General features: G+C 54.0%; 2 protein-coding genes across 2 annotated transcripts; both read right to left on the bottom strand.

Annotated features, from left to right (window-relative positions):
* Nucleotides 1-2,022: 2,022 nt before the first annotated feature.
* Nucleotides 2,023-3,374, bottom strand: LOC34622627. The gene is made up of 5 exons (XM_022735779.2): nucleotides 3,306-3,374; nucleotides 2,984-3,085; nucleotides 2,749-2,826; nucleotides 2,314-2,416; nucleotides 2,023-2,153 (listed from the first exon to the last, which is right to left on the bottom strand). Exons 1-5 carry the CDS (start codon nucleotides 3,372-3,374, stop codon nucleotides 2,023-2,025), a joined length of 483 nt encoding a protein of 160 aa, XP_022590787.1.
* Nucleotides 3,375-10,837: 7,463 nt separating this feature from the next.
* Nucleotides 10,838-15,078, bottom strand: LOC34622630. Its single transcript, XM_026338055.1, has 9 exons — nucleotides 15,058-15,078; nucleotides 14,391-14,470; nucleotides 13,581-13,738; nucleotides 13,070-13,494; nucleotides 12,570-12,865; nucleotides 11,904-11,967; nucleotides 11,348-11,474; nucleotides 11,063-11,178; nucleotides 10,838-10,951 (listed from the first exon to the last, which is right to left on the bottom strand). The coding sequence occupies exons 1-9, from the start codon at nucleotides 15,076-15,078 to the stop codon at nucleotides 10,838-10,840; spliced, it is 1,401 nt and encodes a 466-aa protein (XP_026193840.1).
* Nucleotides 15,079-15,288: the final 210 nt, after the last annotated feature.

The following is a 15,288-nucleotide window of genomic DNA, read 5'->3' as shown; positions in this document are numbered from 1 at the left end:
ACTGTTTGTATGGAGACTGACTGTTCCTTCAAAGTCTGCCCTTTGCCCTTTCGGTGGCTTGCTTGCCGATGCCGTGATGCCTCGTCCTGCTGCTGCCGCTGCTGCTGCTGCTGCGGGCAGCCGCAGCAGCGAAAGCTTGCTGATGCTGATGCTGCTGCCGCAGCAAAGGCGCCGCTTCTGCACTGTAGCGAAGGCAGTGAGTGTGTTTCATGAAAGAGAAGACGACCCCCCGTGCAGGCGGGGCTGTCTCTGACGCTGCTCTGGTTGTGGCGCTGTGCTCCGTCAACAGCAACTCTCTCTATAAGAGCAGCAGGCAGATCATAGGTGCTCATGATTTACGCTGCAGCATTTGGGGTGTATGGCGAGGTGGCCCCTGTTTAAACACCCAGCTACCCCTGATGCCCGAGAGCGTGCGAGCACTGCCGACAGCAGCGGCAGCCGCAGCAGCAGTTGATGGAAATATAGCCGCCAATTTTTGTTGTATTTTTCACGATCTTTCCCTCAGTGTTGCTTTTTAGAGTTTTTGTCTGCTAGGGTAGGGAGACTCCGCTGGCTTGGCCACTGAACCGTGTGCCCTATACGCAACCCCAAGGGATAGCTCCCCAGTTGTCTCCGGAGGCCCTTAATCCGAAACACTGAAGTACAATGCATCTGGGAGTATTGGGGTGATCCTCGTTTGCACTGGATTTCGTTTGCTTTGTAAATACTGAAGGCTGAGCCTTGAACGGCCCCCTGCTTGCATCGGGTCGCTTGCCTATGACGGATCCGCTGGCAGCACGGAGCGATGCTTCGAGAATAGGAAGGAGCCTTGGATATCAAGGCAACACAGAAGTTCGAATCTCAGTAGCAACTAGAAGAAACGAAGATACAATGATCGAGAAGCAGATAAAAGATGGTAGCATACATACAAGGAGCCACTGAGACATGTGTTGAGGGAGGACAGAGCAGGGAGAGACACGCACAGTGTATGCACGCTTCCTTCTGGCTTTGCATAGGGAAGTATTGGTGAGCGACCCTCCAAAAGAGAAGTATGCATGACCTGACTTTCAGGGGCCGTTTTGGCAAACATATAATCCATGCTCCAGCGAGTCCTCCAGTGCAAAGTCATGGAAAGAGTACGCACCCGCTGCGCAGTAGACAGGGCAAATGCGGGAGCAGCTAATACAGCATCCTCGGAGCAGTGCCCGATAGAGAGCGCTTGCGACTACGAGATGGATGCACAGGGGCACAATGTTCCGCCACACCAGCGGCTGGATGTCGCAGGGGCAGCTGCACGTAATCCAGCGAGCATCATGCAACTTACATGCGTGCTCCGGCGCCGCTTCTGCACATGAAGCCTTACGCCACTGGGCAGACGGGTAGAGAGAGAGAGCTAGCATATATTAGCGGAGGCTTTTATGGTCACTCAGGCCTCAAGCGATCTTGCAGTTACTCGTGGGGACTCTGCATGCATAGGGTGCCATGCGCATCAACACCTTACAGCATTTTAAACGGCGCGGCTGTAGGTGCTGGCGACTGCTGTCGCTGCAGGCTCCTCGATCGAGTGTAGATACGCGTGGCATCTAGGCCTTGAAAAGTGTTAGTTCTGTCCCGATCATGAAGTTTGGGGTGTCGGCACCCCACAATATCTAAATCATATGACACGTAGGTTTAGCTGTACGATACGCGCTACCCTTCCCTGTGATGTGCATCGCTCAACTGCACTGCAAAGCTGCGTAAACAGTAGTGAGGAGGCTATAGAGGCTCGCGTATGCGGTTCCCTGGAGCACAAAAAGGGGTTCCTGCCCCGCAGCTCGGCTTTTGCCGCAGTTGCGAGTAAAAGGCTTCTGCAAGCACTTAACTGGCCAAGGACGGGGGGGGGGGGGGCCTCGAATGATCTATCCCTAACAGGGAGGCAGTTCTTTAAACTGGTGGCGTACCACCCTCCCTAGTACTGCGTAATGCATGCTTCCATGAGAGAATAAATTGCGTTGGCTGCGTAACTAGCCATGCAACCGCACGATTTGTCGCCCTTTAGAAAACTTACACCGGCGAAGGGCTTAGCTCGTAGAAGAAACTTCGGTCAGGGGAAGCCACCTCAAGAGGCCTCTGTCTTAGCGACCTCGCTACGAAATCTGCAGCTACGTAGCCGCCTAGAGATCCAGCTACCAAACCTGCAGCAGAACCCGCGCAGTGCAGAGGCAACAGGCATCAGAATCAGCTGCTCGCTTTGCAGCACGTGGACCAGCCAGACAAGCCTTGATAGCAACACCAGCAACAAAATCAGCAGCAGCGAAAGCAACAAAGGCAGCATGCGCGAGAGGATGTAATTACCTGCAAGCACTGCAGATCCTCTTGCCGCGCGGAGCCCTACACGCAATGCGGTTCTCGTTTGCTGGTTCATCTTTTGGAGCTGCTGCTGGCGTTGACTGTTATTCTGCAGGAACAAAGCGCATTGGACGCAGAAAAAGATGTGGGCAGGGCCTCTTGAGAAGTGCAGAAAGAGGAGTGGGATGAAAAGTGGTTCCCCCCTGTTGTCACGCCGTGAAGGTTGAACTCGAGCTCCGCACGGCAGACCAGGGATTCGGAAGGGAAAACAGAAGCACAAAGGGTAGCGCTGAGGCAGCAAAAACAGCAGCGTCAGCAGCAGCTCAAGCGTCGTGCATCCTTGAGGAGCCTCGCATCAGTAAAGGGGGGGACTAGGAGGCCAGAGGGCTCAGCGGCGACAAACGCGGCAACAGCAGAGCGCCTCTCCGGCTCCGTGCTTACTTGCATTTCTTTCATGCTGGCTTTGCTACGCAAAACAGCGATGAATGGACCCACATTATCGCCATTCTGCACCATGGCCTGAAGTGCATGCAAGTGCATGCATACATACACACACACACCCCACGTGCACAGAACATGAGGCTTCTAAATTCGAAGAGCGCCTCATGTCTCCAGACCGGCGCAATCCCCGCCGTCAAATCTGTCGCACCCATATGCCTAATCCCTAATTTTTTACCTTATGTGCCCCATCACAGTAGGGGTACTTGCGTGACTGCCAGCAACGGCAGAGAGCCACCCGCCTCTCCGGCTGCCCGTCCTGAGGCAGCGCCTCCGTGACCTGCAATGGGACGAACGCGCAAAAATGCCTCACGCCTTGAGCGTCAAGCGGTGGAATCTGAATTTCATGCTCTGCAGGATTCGTGAAACGAGCGACGAGGCTGTGCTCCCCGTGGGGTCCAAGCGGGCAGCAGGAATACCCTGTGGTCAAAAGCCCCCTTGCGAAACGGTGCAAGTTCTTGCTTCAACGTTCAAAATGTGCCTTTGAGTCCAGGACGCACCTCAGAAATTGGCGGATAGTGCAATACGTTGAAATTGACTTGGTCCTGGTACGGCACAATTTCCCCCATTTTGAAGCGCAGCCCTGGAGTTTGGCATTAAGGGGCTTTTCATAAGGTAGAATGCCTACACTGGCAAAAGCAACAACTCAAATAAAGACTTGATCCAGCTGGCCTTGGTGGTCCTCTGCCTGAACTCTCGGGGGCCCCTGGCTGGTACCCTCCGGGCGCGGGGGAGGGGCCCCTCGGTGCGCTGAGGCATGCTGGGGGGATCTTTAAGCGCTTGCTGCTCCTCTTAGTGCTTTCTACGCCAAGGTAGTGACTCATTACTTACACAACAATCCCCTTTTCTCCCCACAGTGCGAGTCCTTTAGGAAGCCGCTCTTGAGGGGACTGCAGAGGGCTGCCGCAATCGGCAGAAGCTTGCGATGGAGTAACCAGAAAACATGCTCACCTGCAGGCATCGCGAGCTCCAAGTAGCTGCAGGTGGCCAAAAGCATTTCATAGCGTTGCTTCGACACACTGACTGGCGAAAACATGGCTCACTGGGGAGCGTCGAGCCGCTAGTCGGAGGGGGTAATCAATGCTGAATATATGAACCCTTATTCCGCAAAGCAGTCAAGTTTGCTTACCCGTAAAGCGATGCCTTGCTACTTGGCTGCCAGTGTGATACATATGTGAACTCAGGTGGAAGGTGCAGTGCGTTTCACACTGGGGGCCTGAAGGGTTGCAGGGTTGCACGCATTACAGCGAAAACGGTAGTTTCAGCAACAATTGCTGCTGCTCCGCCACACTCGATTGTCATTGCGCTGCTGATAGTCCTGGTGCTAGGGTGTTCGATACATAAAAGACGGACTATAAGACCCCACGCAGTGGGTGTCTGTACATGCCGTGTAAACCAATCGGGCACGGTTCAGGGGGTATGCTTTAGAGAGGTACGGTACGGCGAACTCTGAAACCTTCCGCCAGCAGCAGCGCTTCCTGGCGCCGTTACTGCTTCTTTCCGACAGTTGGAATCCACTACTAGCGGTAGCCTACGTGAGAGGCAATCTAAAGGCGAATCAAGCATGCGGCCCTTTAGTGCCGCAGTGGGACTAACCGTGTAGGGTTAGGCGGTTTCGCGCCAGCACGAAGCAGCAGGCAACTAGTGGTATAGCTGCGGCTGACTGACTGGACGCGGTGGGAGCAAGAAATCGCCTCCGAGTGTCGCTACAGTGACGAAACGCGATGGCATCTACTGCTCAGCAGACGTCTCAGCCGGTGCATACGCTGCTGCCCCCGCAAGATCACTCCTACCAGCACCGCCCGTACCAGCAGCTGTCTCCAATGCATTCAGGGGGGCGTCGAAGGCGCTTCCCCTGCAGTGTTGCTGCTGGTTTGGCTGTTGCTCCTGCTGCCGCAGTTCCGGAGACTCTGGGGGCGTTTTCTGCTGCTGCAGAGCCGAAAGAACCTTTCTTCTCGAGAGAGGTTCACCCTCCGCATTTCTCCAATAACTAAGGGGCTTGCATAATAGAGCTGTTACCGTGTTTCTACTACTGGGGTTATAGCAGGGGTTGCAGGGGCCTATCAAAGAAGAGGCGCAAGCAGATGTGCAGTCATCAGTGCGGCTACTTCCTGGTGAGCTGACTGTGCTGCACAGAGGCCTATGCTCTGCTGTGGTAGCGTCAGCAGCAGCGACAAGTGTGGTGTTGGTTAGGCACTCCACAGAGTCTCTCTGGATCTCCTGGCGAAAGGCCTCTTTTGAAGCCGCCGTTGCTGGCTTTGGCAATGCGTGGAGATGTAGCTGTAAGGGCGCCACTAGTGCATCTGCCGTCGATCCTTCTTCGGGAGTCGTAACTCCTTCGTCTGCAGAAACTGCTGCACCCGCATCTCCCGAGTCTGCTTCTGCTAAGGGGTCTTCTGAGCTGGAGAGCGAAGCAACTGAGCCCCCGTCATAAAGCGAAGGTGGTGGACTTGGCGTTGTTGCACCTGTTGTTTCGCTTGTTGCCGCTGGAGTGGTGCGAATTTCTTGGTTTGGGGATTCCAGCTCCGCGTCAACTACCATTGCCTGCTGGTCAAGAAGTGGGCATTGCTGCTGCCGCTTTTGCTTGTGCTGGAGTTGCTGCTGTTGCTGCAGTGGCCTTTTCTTAGCGTCCATTGCCTCAAGAGTCCGTAGCATCCGCTGCGCAACGACGCCTCCAGGCAAGCTATTTGCAAACTCCTTGACTGCACGCACCGTGCAGCATCACAGACCTACACTGCAGCGTCACAGACCTACACTGCAGATCACAGGTTTCCCCGCGTATAAGCGCTTTCAAGCCTCATGATGATCTTTTCTGAGGCTGCAAAAAGCTTTTTGCCTCACTCGACAGCCTAGTAGAGGCCTCAGGTCTACTATATCCCGCGCCGAGTAAGTAGCCGATCCCCTTCCCCTTCCCCTCCCTCCCCTCCCCTCCCCCCTTCCTTTCCAAATGCTTCTTCGACCCGAAGCCTTCGCACCAGCTTGCATAAGAGGGGTGCAGTTGATGCGTTGCGCAGTCAGCAGCGCAGCCGTGAAGTTTGTCTTGGAAAGAAGTCTTCGACAGGCCTCCACAGAACGCCAGTAAATGCTCTGCACCCGCCGCATTGACATCAGCACTACTTATCGCCAGAAGGGTAGAGCAAAGCGTCCACCAACGTTTAACCCGGGTAGGTGGCTCGCTAGCTAGCGTAGTAGGGGCTCGCTAGCTAGCGTAGTAGTGGCTCGCTAGCTAGCGTAGTAGTGGCTCGCTAGCTAGCGTAGTAGTGGCTCGCTAGCTAGCGTAGTAGTGGCTCGCTAGCTAGCGTAGCAGTGACTCGCTAGCTAGCGTAGCAGTGGCTCGCTAGCTAGCGTAGTAGTGGCTCGCTGCCTTGTTTCAGGACCACAGCAACGAGAGGCGCAGACGACGATGCCTCACCTGCACATCGAAGAGGTCTGCGGCAACCAGCAGCTCTAAACAAGCCTCCATGGAAGTGTGCTTGCTCGACAAGGATTCGCAGCTGGCAGACACAGCACCAGCACAGGAGCAGACATAGGAATTTCCGCAGCTGCAGCGCCTGCAGCAGCAGTCGGAGAGATCCGAGCAGCACACCCAGCAGGTACTCTAAAAGAAAGACGCCACGCAGAAGCAGCACGCTGATGAACCACCCTACTTGTCGGTGTGGATGCACTGAAGCAGATTCTGAAGGGCAGCTGGAGTGACCTCCGTCAGGGGCAGCTCTAGTACCGGCTGCTGCTGTTGCAGTTGCCACTGTTCACTGAATTGCTGCTGAGAAGCCACAAGTGTGCCTTCTTTGAATTTGCCATTGAGCATCGCGCGAAAGACCTGCAAGCAGAGGCTCAAGAAAAAGGCGCAGAAGTTGCACCTTGAGTAGAAGCAGCAAAGCGAATAGCCAGTGCAGCACATACACCGCAGCGGCTCGGAACAACTTCGAGCGGCCCTTAACACAGCTGCAAACACCCGGCAGCGAAGTCTGGCAGCACTGCTGCGACGGCTGTAGGCGATGAGCGAAGCACAAGATGCCAATAAGCCCCTTGGTTGGCGAAAGCGGGTGGAAAGGCGTGAGCGACTGCCCGCCCAGCGATTTGCCAAGGCCTAAAGGTCAGTGTGCTTCCTGCCTCGTGCAAGCGTCTCCCGCAATCGCACCGCTGGTGACTTGCTACCGCTTGTGTAGTGGATGCGCGCAGGTAGGTAGGCAGGTAGCTAGCTAGCTAGCTAGCTAGCTAGCTAGCCACTGGCAAAAGCGCATCCGGATAAGCGGCCGGGCATCGAACAAGCCAGTAGGAGCCTGCTGTACAGAGGGTTGGCTCGTTCTTTCCTGCAGAGGGGGTTACCTTTGAGCATGCGGCGAGTGCGATTTTGTTGGCTGCGAATTGCTGCCCCCCAAACTTGAGGATCAAATCCGGCGGAGAGGACAGGACGAAGGCAGCAACTTGAGTGGCTACGCTTCCTGCGGTCCCCACTGCTGCTGCCGCTGCCGCTGCATCTGCGCTGCAAGCATAAGGGGGAAGAAGAGGCCAGTGCCTGTTGAGAGCTAACGCGTGCTGCGGTTGTTGCTGCTGCAGCATCCGTCCAGGAGGAGCTGTGGGAAGCGGCAACAACGTGGCAGGGATGCCGTGGATACTTTGCTCTGAAGCTGGAGAGGCCGTAGATGCAAGTGCGACGGGGCAGTTGCCGTTGCTGCTGGTGCTGCTGCTGCCAGGCTTTGTCACGATGGCGCTGCTCTCGTGGATGGCTGAGGGGCACTCCATGAAGACAACTACCAGGAGAGAGCCGTCTGGCCAGAGCAGCTCCTCGACTTTCTTGCGGCTGCTCACTGAAGCATGCGCAGCGACGGCACATTTTTGCAGCGCGAGCTAGAATTGCATCTTTGCTCCTGAGGAGGGAGCAAAGCAGGGGCTTTCTGCTAGACGGCATCGTGACAGCCGCATGGCTGCGGAGAAACGCTTGCTACTGCAGACGCAGAGGACCCCCCATGCAGCGAGACAGCGCACCGTCGCATAGATGAGTAGGTCCATAGCCAACTCCTGGCTCCTGCTTGCTATAGACATCACTATCCTCGTAGCCGATAATTCTATCCCTCTCGACTTCCCTGTCGCGGCGTCTCCCCGACATCCTCTCTGACGGGTGCTGCGACTGTCTTTGACTTCTTCTGTGATTCTCACTACTGCTGCTGCCGCTGCTGTTTTGCCGGCGATGACGCCGATGCTGCCCTTGCTGCCTCTGATCGACATTGCTAGTTCGTGGGCAGGCAGTGTGCCTGCTTCGGACGGCTGTCTGCGAACCCACGGCTCCTGTGTCATCTGCACTGCTGACGTTGGTCCTGCTGGTGCTTCTGCCCTGCCTGGAAGAACTTCTTTGCGAGCCAACGCCCTCCGAATTGCGGCTAACGGCGGTTTGCTGCTGCAGCTCCTCTCTCCTGTGCCTCCTTCTGCGCTGTGCAGCAGCAGCAGCAGCGCCAGTGCTGCTGTCTGCTGCGGCAGCACCAGAAGCGGAGCGCACGCGGCTTTTCTGCTGCTGCTGGCTCTGCTTCGGTGGCCTAATTACCTGCAGCTTATAGTGTACAAGCAAATCATGAGGAAGGCTGCTTTCCAGCATGAGATACAATTCTAAGGAGCCGCTATTTTTATGATCCCCCCATGGATACATTCGGAGGAACCAACGACCCAGATGACCATCTCCAAAGAGATGAGAATCCACGTACTGGTCGTCACTTCGTGGACGCAAAACTGAAAAACCCACGCACATACAATCAGCAAAGGGTCCATACATTGCCGTGAAAGCATCATTACGCTCCACGCATAAACATCCAGACGTCCCCAAGGCAATCTGAACGGGAACCTTGCGCTACAAAGCTCCCACAGGGGGCTTCAGGAAAAGAGAGAGCGAAAAAATCGCAAAAGCGCTTACATCTGCGCTTCGCCAGAGACCAGACCCCCAGGAAGTCTTGGATGCGCCAAGACGCGCCGAGTTTCTCTTTCTTCACTGCAGACAGCAGGGAATATCGCCGAACTGCTGAACTGTGATACACAGGGGCCCCCCGGACCGAACAAAAAGATCGAATGACGCAGCCTTCTTCGTTGGTTTCCACTGATTCTTGCTGCTGCAAGGAGTGCACAAAGGGCTGCCCCAGTCCCGGCATCTTCCTTGCGGATTGCAGCAGCACAATTTCAGGTGCACAGGCACTAGCCGCTAGCCAGCAGTCCCAATACCTCCTTGAAAGGGTAAATTGATTGAAACAAAATACCCTGAATAGATGAAATCGCAGATCTGTCTCTGCTTGTGCAATATGCGCTGCACGGGCAAACCCATGAGCACTTAATCCCACATTCGCGCACTCTCCACTGAAATTAGCGGCGAAGAAGAAAGCAAGGCTCTCTAAATGCAGTTAGCGCATACCAAGATCCTCAAAAAACTCCTGAGAGCCTGAGAACGTTCTGCTGGAGGCGAGGGGCACAGGCAGGCTAGAGCTGCAGCGGTCAGGTGACCTACAGGGAAAGCTTGCACGGAGGAGTGTAGAACTCAGGGGGCTTTCAGGGAAAGCCCTTGGGCTATATAATGCTGAAAAGCGCTGGGGAAAAGCTCAGGAAGAAAGAGAATACGTTCAGCAGTTTGCTTGGAAGCATGGCGTGGCGACAGCGCAGGCTGCGTGCGGTGGCTGGTTGGTGCTGAGAACATCGAGGGGGGGGCGCTGGGTTGCTGGATAATAAGATGGGAAATTTCTAGGGCAAAATATAAAAAAGGGTGCCGCAAATCTATAGAGAGACAAACAAATGGAAAACATAACCCGAAAACAGCAATATATTGTACCACTTTCTCCAGGCCGCAGCGCAGCCAGCAAACCCGCCACCATTGGCATCAGAGCGCCGTCAGCGTTTACCCTGTCAATCAGCTTGATCTGGCGATGTCTCTCTATTTTAGGCTTAAGTACGCCGTAACTACCCGTCATAAAGCAAAACTGCTGCAGAAAAATAAGCACAAGGAGCCTAGATACCGGCACCGCACCGACGCCTGCTGACGACTCCGCTGACGACAGCGGTGACCCCCCGCCAACCAGCGAGTCTTCATCTCCCTTCTTTCTGCAGTTTCTGGGTGAAAAAAAAATTAATGAGTCACTTCTCAATGGTATCCAGAGTAACCGTTGACGTACTTGACGGACAGATGGTGACTCAAGGGCACACTAAAGCAGTCAGCGTGTTCATCTTGAGGGCAACCCCGTAGCAGGGTCTCAATCTGGGATGTCTTGCTTCAAATTTTCATTGAAAAACCTTTAGGATGCCCCATAAGCTCATTATAGACCGATTTTGTCTTTTAAACAACCCTGGCATCAAGCTGCAACCGCTCTGTCAGGCCTCAACACACCCTAAACAAAAGCAAATCAAATCGTGTCACCACATTCTACGCGCCACATTTGTCTGCCACTGGTCCTGCCACCTACGTCGAGAGAAATAATGGGGAACTTCCGGAGCTGCCCTCCTTTGAGCGGCCTACAGCTCTACCGGGCACCGATAATTCCACAGCTGCCGTAATGGTAACTTCGGCAACTCGTCTTTCTCCTTTCCCCTGTCACAAGCGATCATTGTGGCACTTTTGAATGCCTGCAATGTGGCCTGTAACCGAGCCATCACTAGCCCTAGCTTGCAATTTCGCCGTGCTCTTCGCGATTTCCCTGTAGCCCTCGTTGCCTACGAGCCATTGTCTATCTGAGAGCCTCTGCCCCTATTCTGTAGAGCGCCCCTACGTAGCCTCCTCTCTCCCCAGCCAGTACGTATCTCCTTCTGTTTCATGACCTTTTCTGCCATTGCCTCTACTCATGGTTCTCACAAATCCTCAGGAAGAAAATCCAGCTCATCCTCGTTTGTTTCTATCGATAAAACAACCCTAAGCGGACTGCTGACCCCAAATCCTGGCTCTACACACTAAACACCTATACGGCAGACGCCACAGACGAAAAAAGTGCCTTAGATCGAGTTCAGATTCCATTTATCTGATCAGTCACGAGCCTTCCAAACCCGAACTCGTGTACCTGCGTAGCCATCACGCTTCTTCTTGCGGAAGCGCCATCAGCCGCGCGCGCACCGCCTGTGCCAGTTCGGCTACCTGTATGCACGAAACAGCCCACTGCACAAGATCATGGGATCCTGAGCAACGCTTCCCTCCCCCCTGTCCAACTCTGAATATTAGAAGGTATATATTATCAGTGCCGCTGGCAAGAAAACCAAAAATGCATCGGTGCACACAGTAGTGCAAGGCCAGCCTTACGTCGGAGGGAACAGGGCTTGGCGCGTCGCAAAATCTGAGCGTTTGCTCAATGAATGAGAGAGCCGCCATCCGCAATCGCCTACCCTCGGCCTCGCTGCCCCTAAAGGCGCTCCGCTCTGATCGCACACCGAAAAAAAAGCATCCAGACACCCCAGCACTTTTTGCTCTTGCTCTAGAACCTCTCAAGGCACTCTTCTTTTCATATCTGGTTCGTAGCCGCACGCGCCTAGCAGGCTGTAAAGCTCCTCGGCGAGCTTCAGACGTGGGAGTTTTCTCACACAGTACCTGTAGCAATAACCTGCGCTATAAAACGAAGGACAGCCGTGCAGAAATAGGAAGCAAATGGAGGACCGCAAAGACGCAGTAGCTCCGACAGAAAGAAGCGGCAGATGCTTCGGTCCGTGTGCGCGTACTGCAGCCACGCACAAAAAAATCCCAAATTTGTCTTGACGCGACACGGCCGGAGGAGCTGGATGCTTGGGGGGGGGAGCGGGAAGGAGAGGCACCCTAAGGATTTGCCCATCGCAGCTCGCAGACGTGGCACTGGGCCTTATAACTTAGGGCTGAAGATTAGTGGATCGGGCAGGGTTTGGAGTTTACAACGCGCTTAAATACAGAAATAACCGCCACGAACTCCCCCTCGTATTTGCACACATACAGCCAAAAGCGCACAATACACACGCGCCGCTGCAAAAAAACAGGAGGCACAGCACCAAAAAGGCAGCACAGTGGCTTTACAACTGGCAAGCAGCTGTATAGCTGAAACGAAGACACCACTGCTCATGAAGCTGCGGCGTAAACAATGAGCACCTAGGGGTAGTACGTATAGGCCAGAACTGACTTCCATGCGCTTCTCAGCGAGGGTCGGGGCGTCCCCCCGGCTGCTACCGGATACAAATAGCCGTCTGAGAATACATACATATTCATACATATACATACATATACATACATATTCATACATACATACATATACATACATATACATCCATACATATTCATACATATTCATACATACATATACATACATATTCATACATACATATACATATATATACATACATATACATACATACATATACATACATACATATACATACATACATATACATACATATACATACATATTCATACATACATACATATACATACATACATATTCATACATATACATACATATTCATACATACATATTCATACATATACATACATATTCATACATACATACATATACATACATACATATACATACATATACATACATATACATACATATACATACATATTCATACATATTCATACATATACATACATATACATACAGATACATACATATACATACATACATACACATACGTACATACATACACAAGCCACAATTCCCTCTGTTCATCTCCCTATTCTGAACAGGTACAATGCAATGCCCATCCTTTCGCCTTCTAAACCGTGAGAAGTCCACAAGCGCGTTGAGATGCGGCGTCCCTTGCTGCTACTGCTTTTGAAGACGCACCCTAAAAGATCTACGACTGGCGGGCGCTTGTTGCGGTGTATGTCCACTATGAGCTTGAGCAGGAGGAGAAGGCCGTCTGTGACCATCAAGAGAGGATCTGTGGGGGTATCCCCTTCCGCTGCAGCTGCGCCGTTCGCGCTAGGAGCGCTGCTGCTGCTGCTGCTGCTGCTGCCGAGCAGCTGCTGCCGTACGAAGGATAAAACGGCAGAAGCAGCAACATTGGTGCCTATACAGCAGACCAAGGCATGCCATTTGGCGCACAGTGGCCAATCCTCTCGCCGGCAGATCCGGTAGATCTGAACAGCCACACGCACCCCACACCGTAGATGTCATCAAGGCCTCTAAAGCTAAATCCTGCGAGACGCGTTGCTTCGTTGGCGTTTGCTTTACGCCTCCACCAAAGTGAGCTTCTACGCTTCATGAGATCTCCGCAAAGCGCACGGGTGTCTTAAGGCATCCGCGGGGAGAGGCGTGCGGCTCAGGGAGTCGGTCGGGCACACCTCAAGAAGCTCCTTCCTCGCAATAGCCTTGTAGCTCTCTACTGCCTTGGCGTACAGCTGGAAGTGCCGACTGATCTTCTGCTGCTGCCTTTGAGGCAGGTGAGCTCCCCGTCCGAGTCGCGTGCGTTCAATGACATTCGCAAAGACTTCACTCCCTAATAAGCTGCTGCTTTCATCGACTTCGCCCTTTTTTGCTCCTCTTTCTTCGAGGGACGAAGCGACTCCGTCCGGGGGTAGGTCTGGCTGGTACGAGCTAAAGGCCTTCGCCCCCCCCATATACACTACCGGCTGCTGCTGTTGCTGCTGCTGCTGCTGCTGCTGCTGCTGCTGCTGCTGCTGTGGTGGCCATCTGCCAGAGCCTACTGCTGAGGGGGACAGGGAACTCACGATGCTGCTTGAAGCTAGACTACTGCTGCTGCTGCTGCTGCTGCTACTGCTGCTGCTGCTGCTACTAGTACTACTTCCGGTGATGGATGCTGCAGCAGCACACGCCCTAGACAGCTTATTCTGCCTTCGCAAACAATGGCTCCTCCACCAGCAGCTATGCCCATGCACGCCACATGACGCATACCAGCACGAGCAACGAGGGGGAAAATACCAGCAGTCACCCGCTTACACGTGTCATAGTCACTTCTTTTTTCCCAGTCGTCTTCGGCTGATATCTCTTCGCTGACTTGCGATTCGCGCCGGCAACGGGGCTGCTCCTGTTGTTGCCGCCGCAAGAAGAGCTGCTGCTGCAACTGCTGCTGCTGCTGCTGCTGCTGCTGCAAGTGCAGCGCATCAACTTGCGCCTGATGCTGCTGCTGCTGCATTGGCGGAAAATAGTGCTGCTGCTGCTGCTGCTGCGTCGGCTGGAGCTGCTGTGGCATTACAAGGGACGGAGTAAAGCAGGATCCAGGCTGCTGCTGTTGTTGCTGGTGCAACTGCTGAAGCGGATGCAACCCTTGCAGCACTGGCCTATGCTGCTGCTGCTGCTTCTCAACATACAGCATCTGCTCAGGGGCATACAGCTGAGCTGGCGGCGCAGCCAGCTGCTGATGCTGCTGTTGTTGCTGCTGCTGCAGTTGGTGCAACTGATGCTGCAGCTGCATCTGTTGCTGCTGCTGCAGGAACAGCTGCTGCTGGTGCTGTTGCTGCTGCTGCTGCTGCTGCTGCTGCTGTTGCTGCTGTTTCTGCAAAAGCGCGTGGGGGGCCTTGTATTCCACTTGCTGCTGCTCAAAGAACTGCTGAGGCGTTCTAAATGAAGCACCTGCAACGAAGGCATCACCACAAACGGCGCGAGCTTCACGCAAAGCGCTGCCAACTACAGAAATTCTGCCACATCTCAGAGCAGGCACTCTCAGCCCTTACCACAACACCTCCTGCCGCACCATTAGCGGCAGTTGCTAGCGCGTCGGCTCTCTTATAAAATACATATATGTATATATATTTAACATGATGTACACTCTACCCTAGAGATGCACGATGCCACAAGCGGTGGCTAGGCTGGCTCTTGGGTCGCTCTGTCAGTGCAGTCTGCTCGTTCTGTGACATCAGTGGGTGCTATTGCCGCTTCTGCATTGCTGCTTCTGCTATTGCTGGTATTGCTGCTATTGTTGCTTCTGCTGCTCTTGCTGCTTGTGCTGCTATTGCTTCTCGTATTGCTGCCTCTGCTATTGTTGCCTCTGCTGCTATTGCTGCGTTTGGTATTGCTGCTTTTTCTTCGCTTGCCTGGCAAGTGGTGCTCGGGTTCCTCGAAGAGGTCTTCCATCTGAAGGCGCTGCTGCTGCTCAGCCTCGGAGATATCTGATGGTGAAGACGCATTGCTTGACCACTGCGACACAAAAGAAGCCTTTTATCGCAAAGTTTCGCCCTGCCGCATGTTAGACTCCAAAATTACGCCGATGGCATCCGTTTTCCTAAGAGCGCGCATCTCCGACAGCAGCCACCAAGCCGCGCCCTCGCAACAACCCCCCCAAGAAAGGCGCCAAGCTCTTTTCGCTGCATACCTCGTCGGAGCTTCTTTGCATTTCTTCAGGATCGCCATCAAACTGCCACGGCTCATGCTCTGCCTGCTGCTCCTGTTCGTGCTGCAGCTGTTGCTGCTGCTGCTGCAGCTGCCGCTGCTGCTTGCGGGCTTCCCACCAGCGGCGAGTCAGCTCGTAGGCACTCCTAACACACAGAGCCACAAGCAGATTCGCATACTTGAGAAACTGCGGTTCTCCTCCACCGTGCGGACT

This window comes from Cyclospora cayetanensis, unplaced genomic scaffold (genome assembly GCF_002999335.1).
Source record: "Cyclospora cayetanensis isolate NF1_C8 unplaced genomic scaffold, CcayRef3 CcayRef3_contig_101, whole genome shotgun sequence".
Classification (NCBI taxonomy): domain Eukaryota; phylum Apicomplexa; class Conoidasida; order Eucoccidiorida; family Eimeriidae; genus Cyclospora; species Cyclospora cayetanensis.
This window is presented reverse-complemented; position numbering and strand designations above follow the sequence as displayed.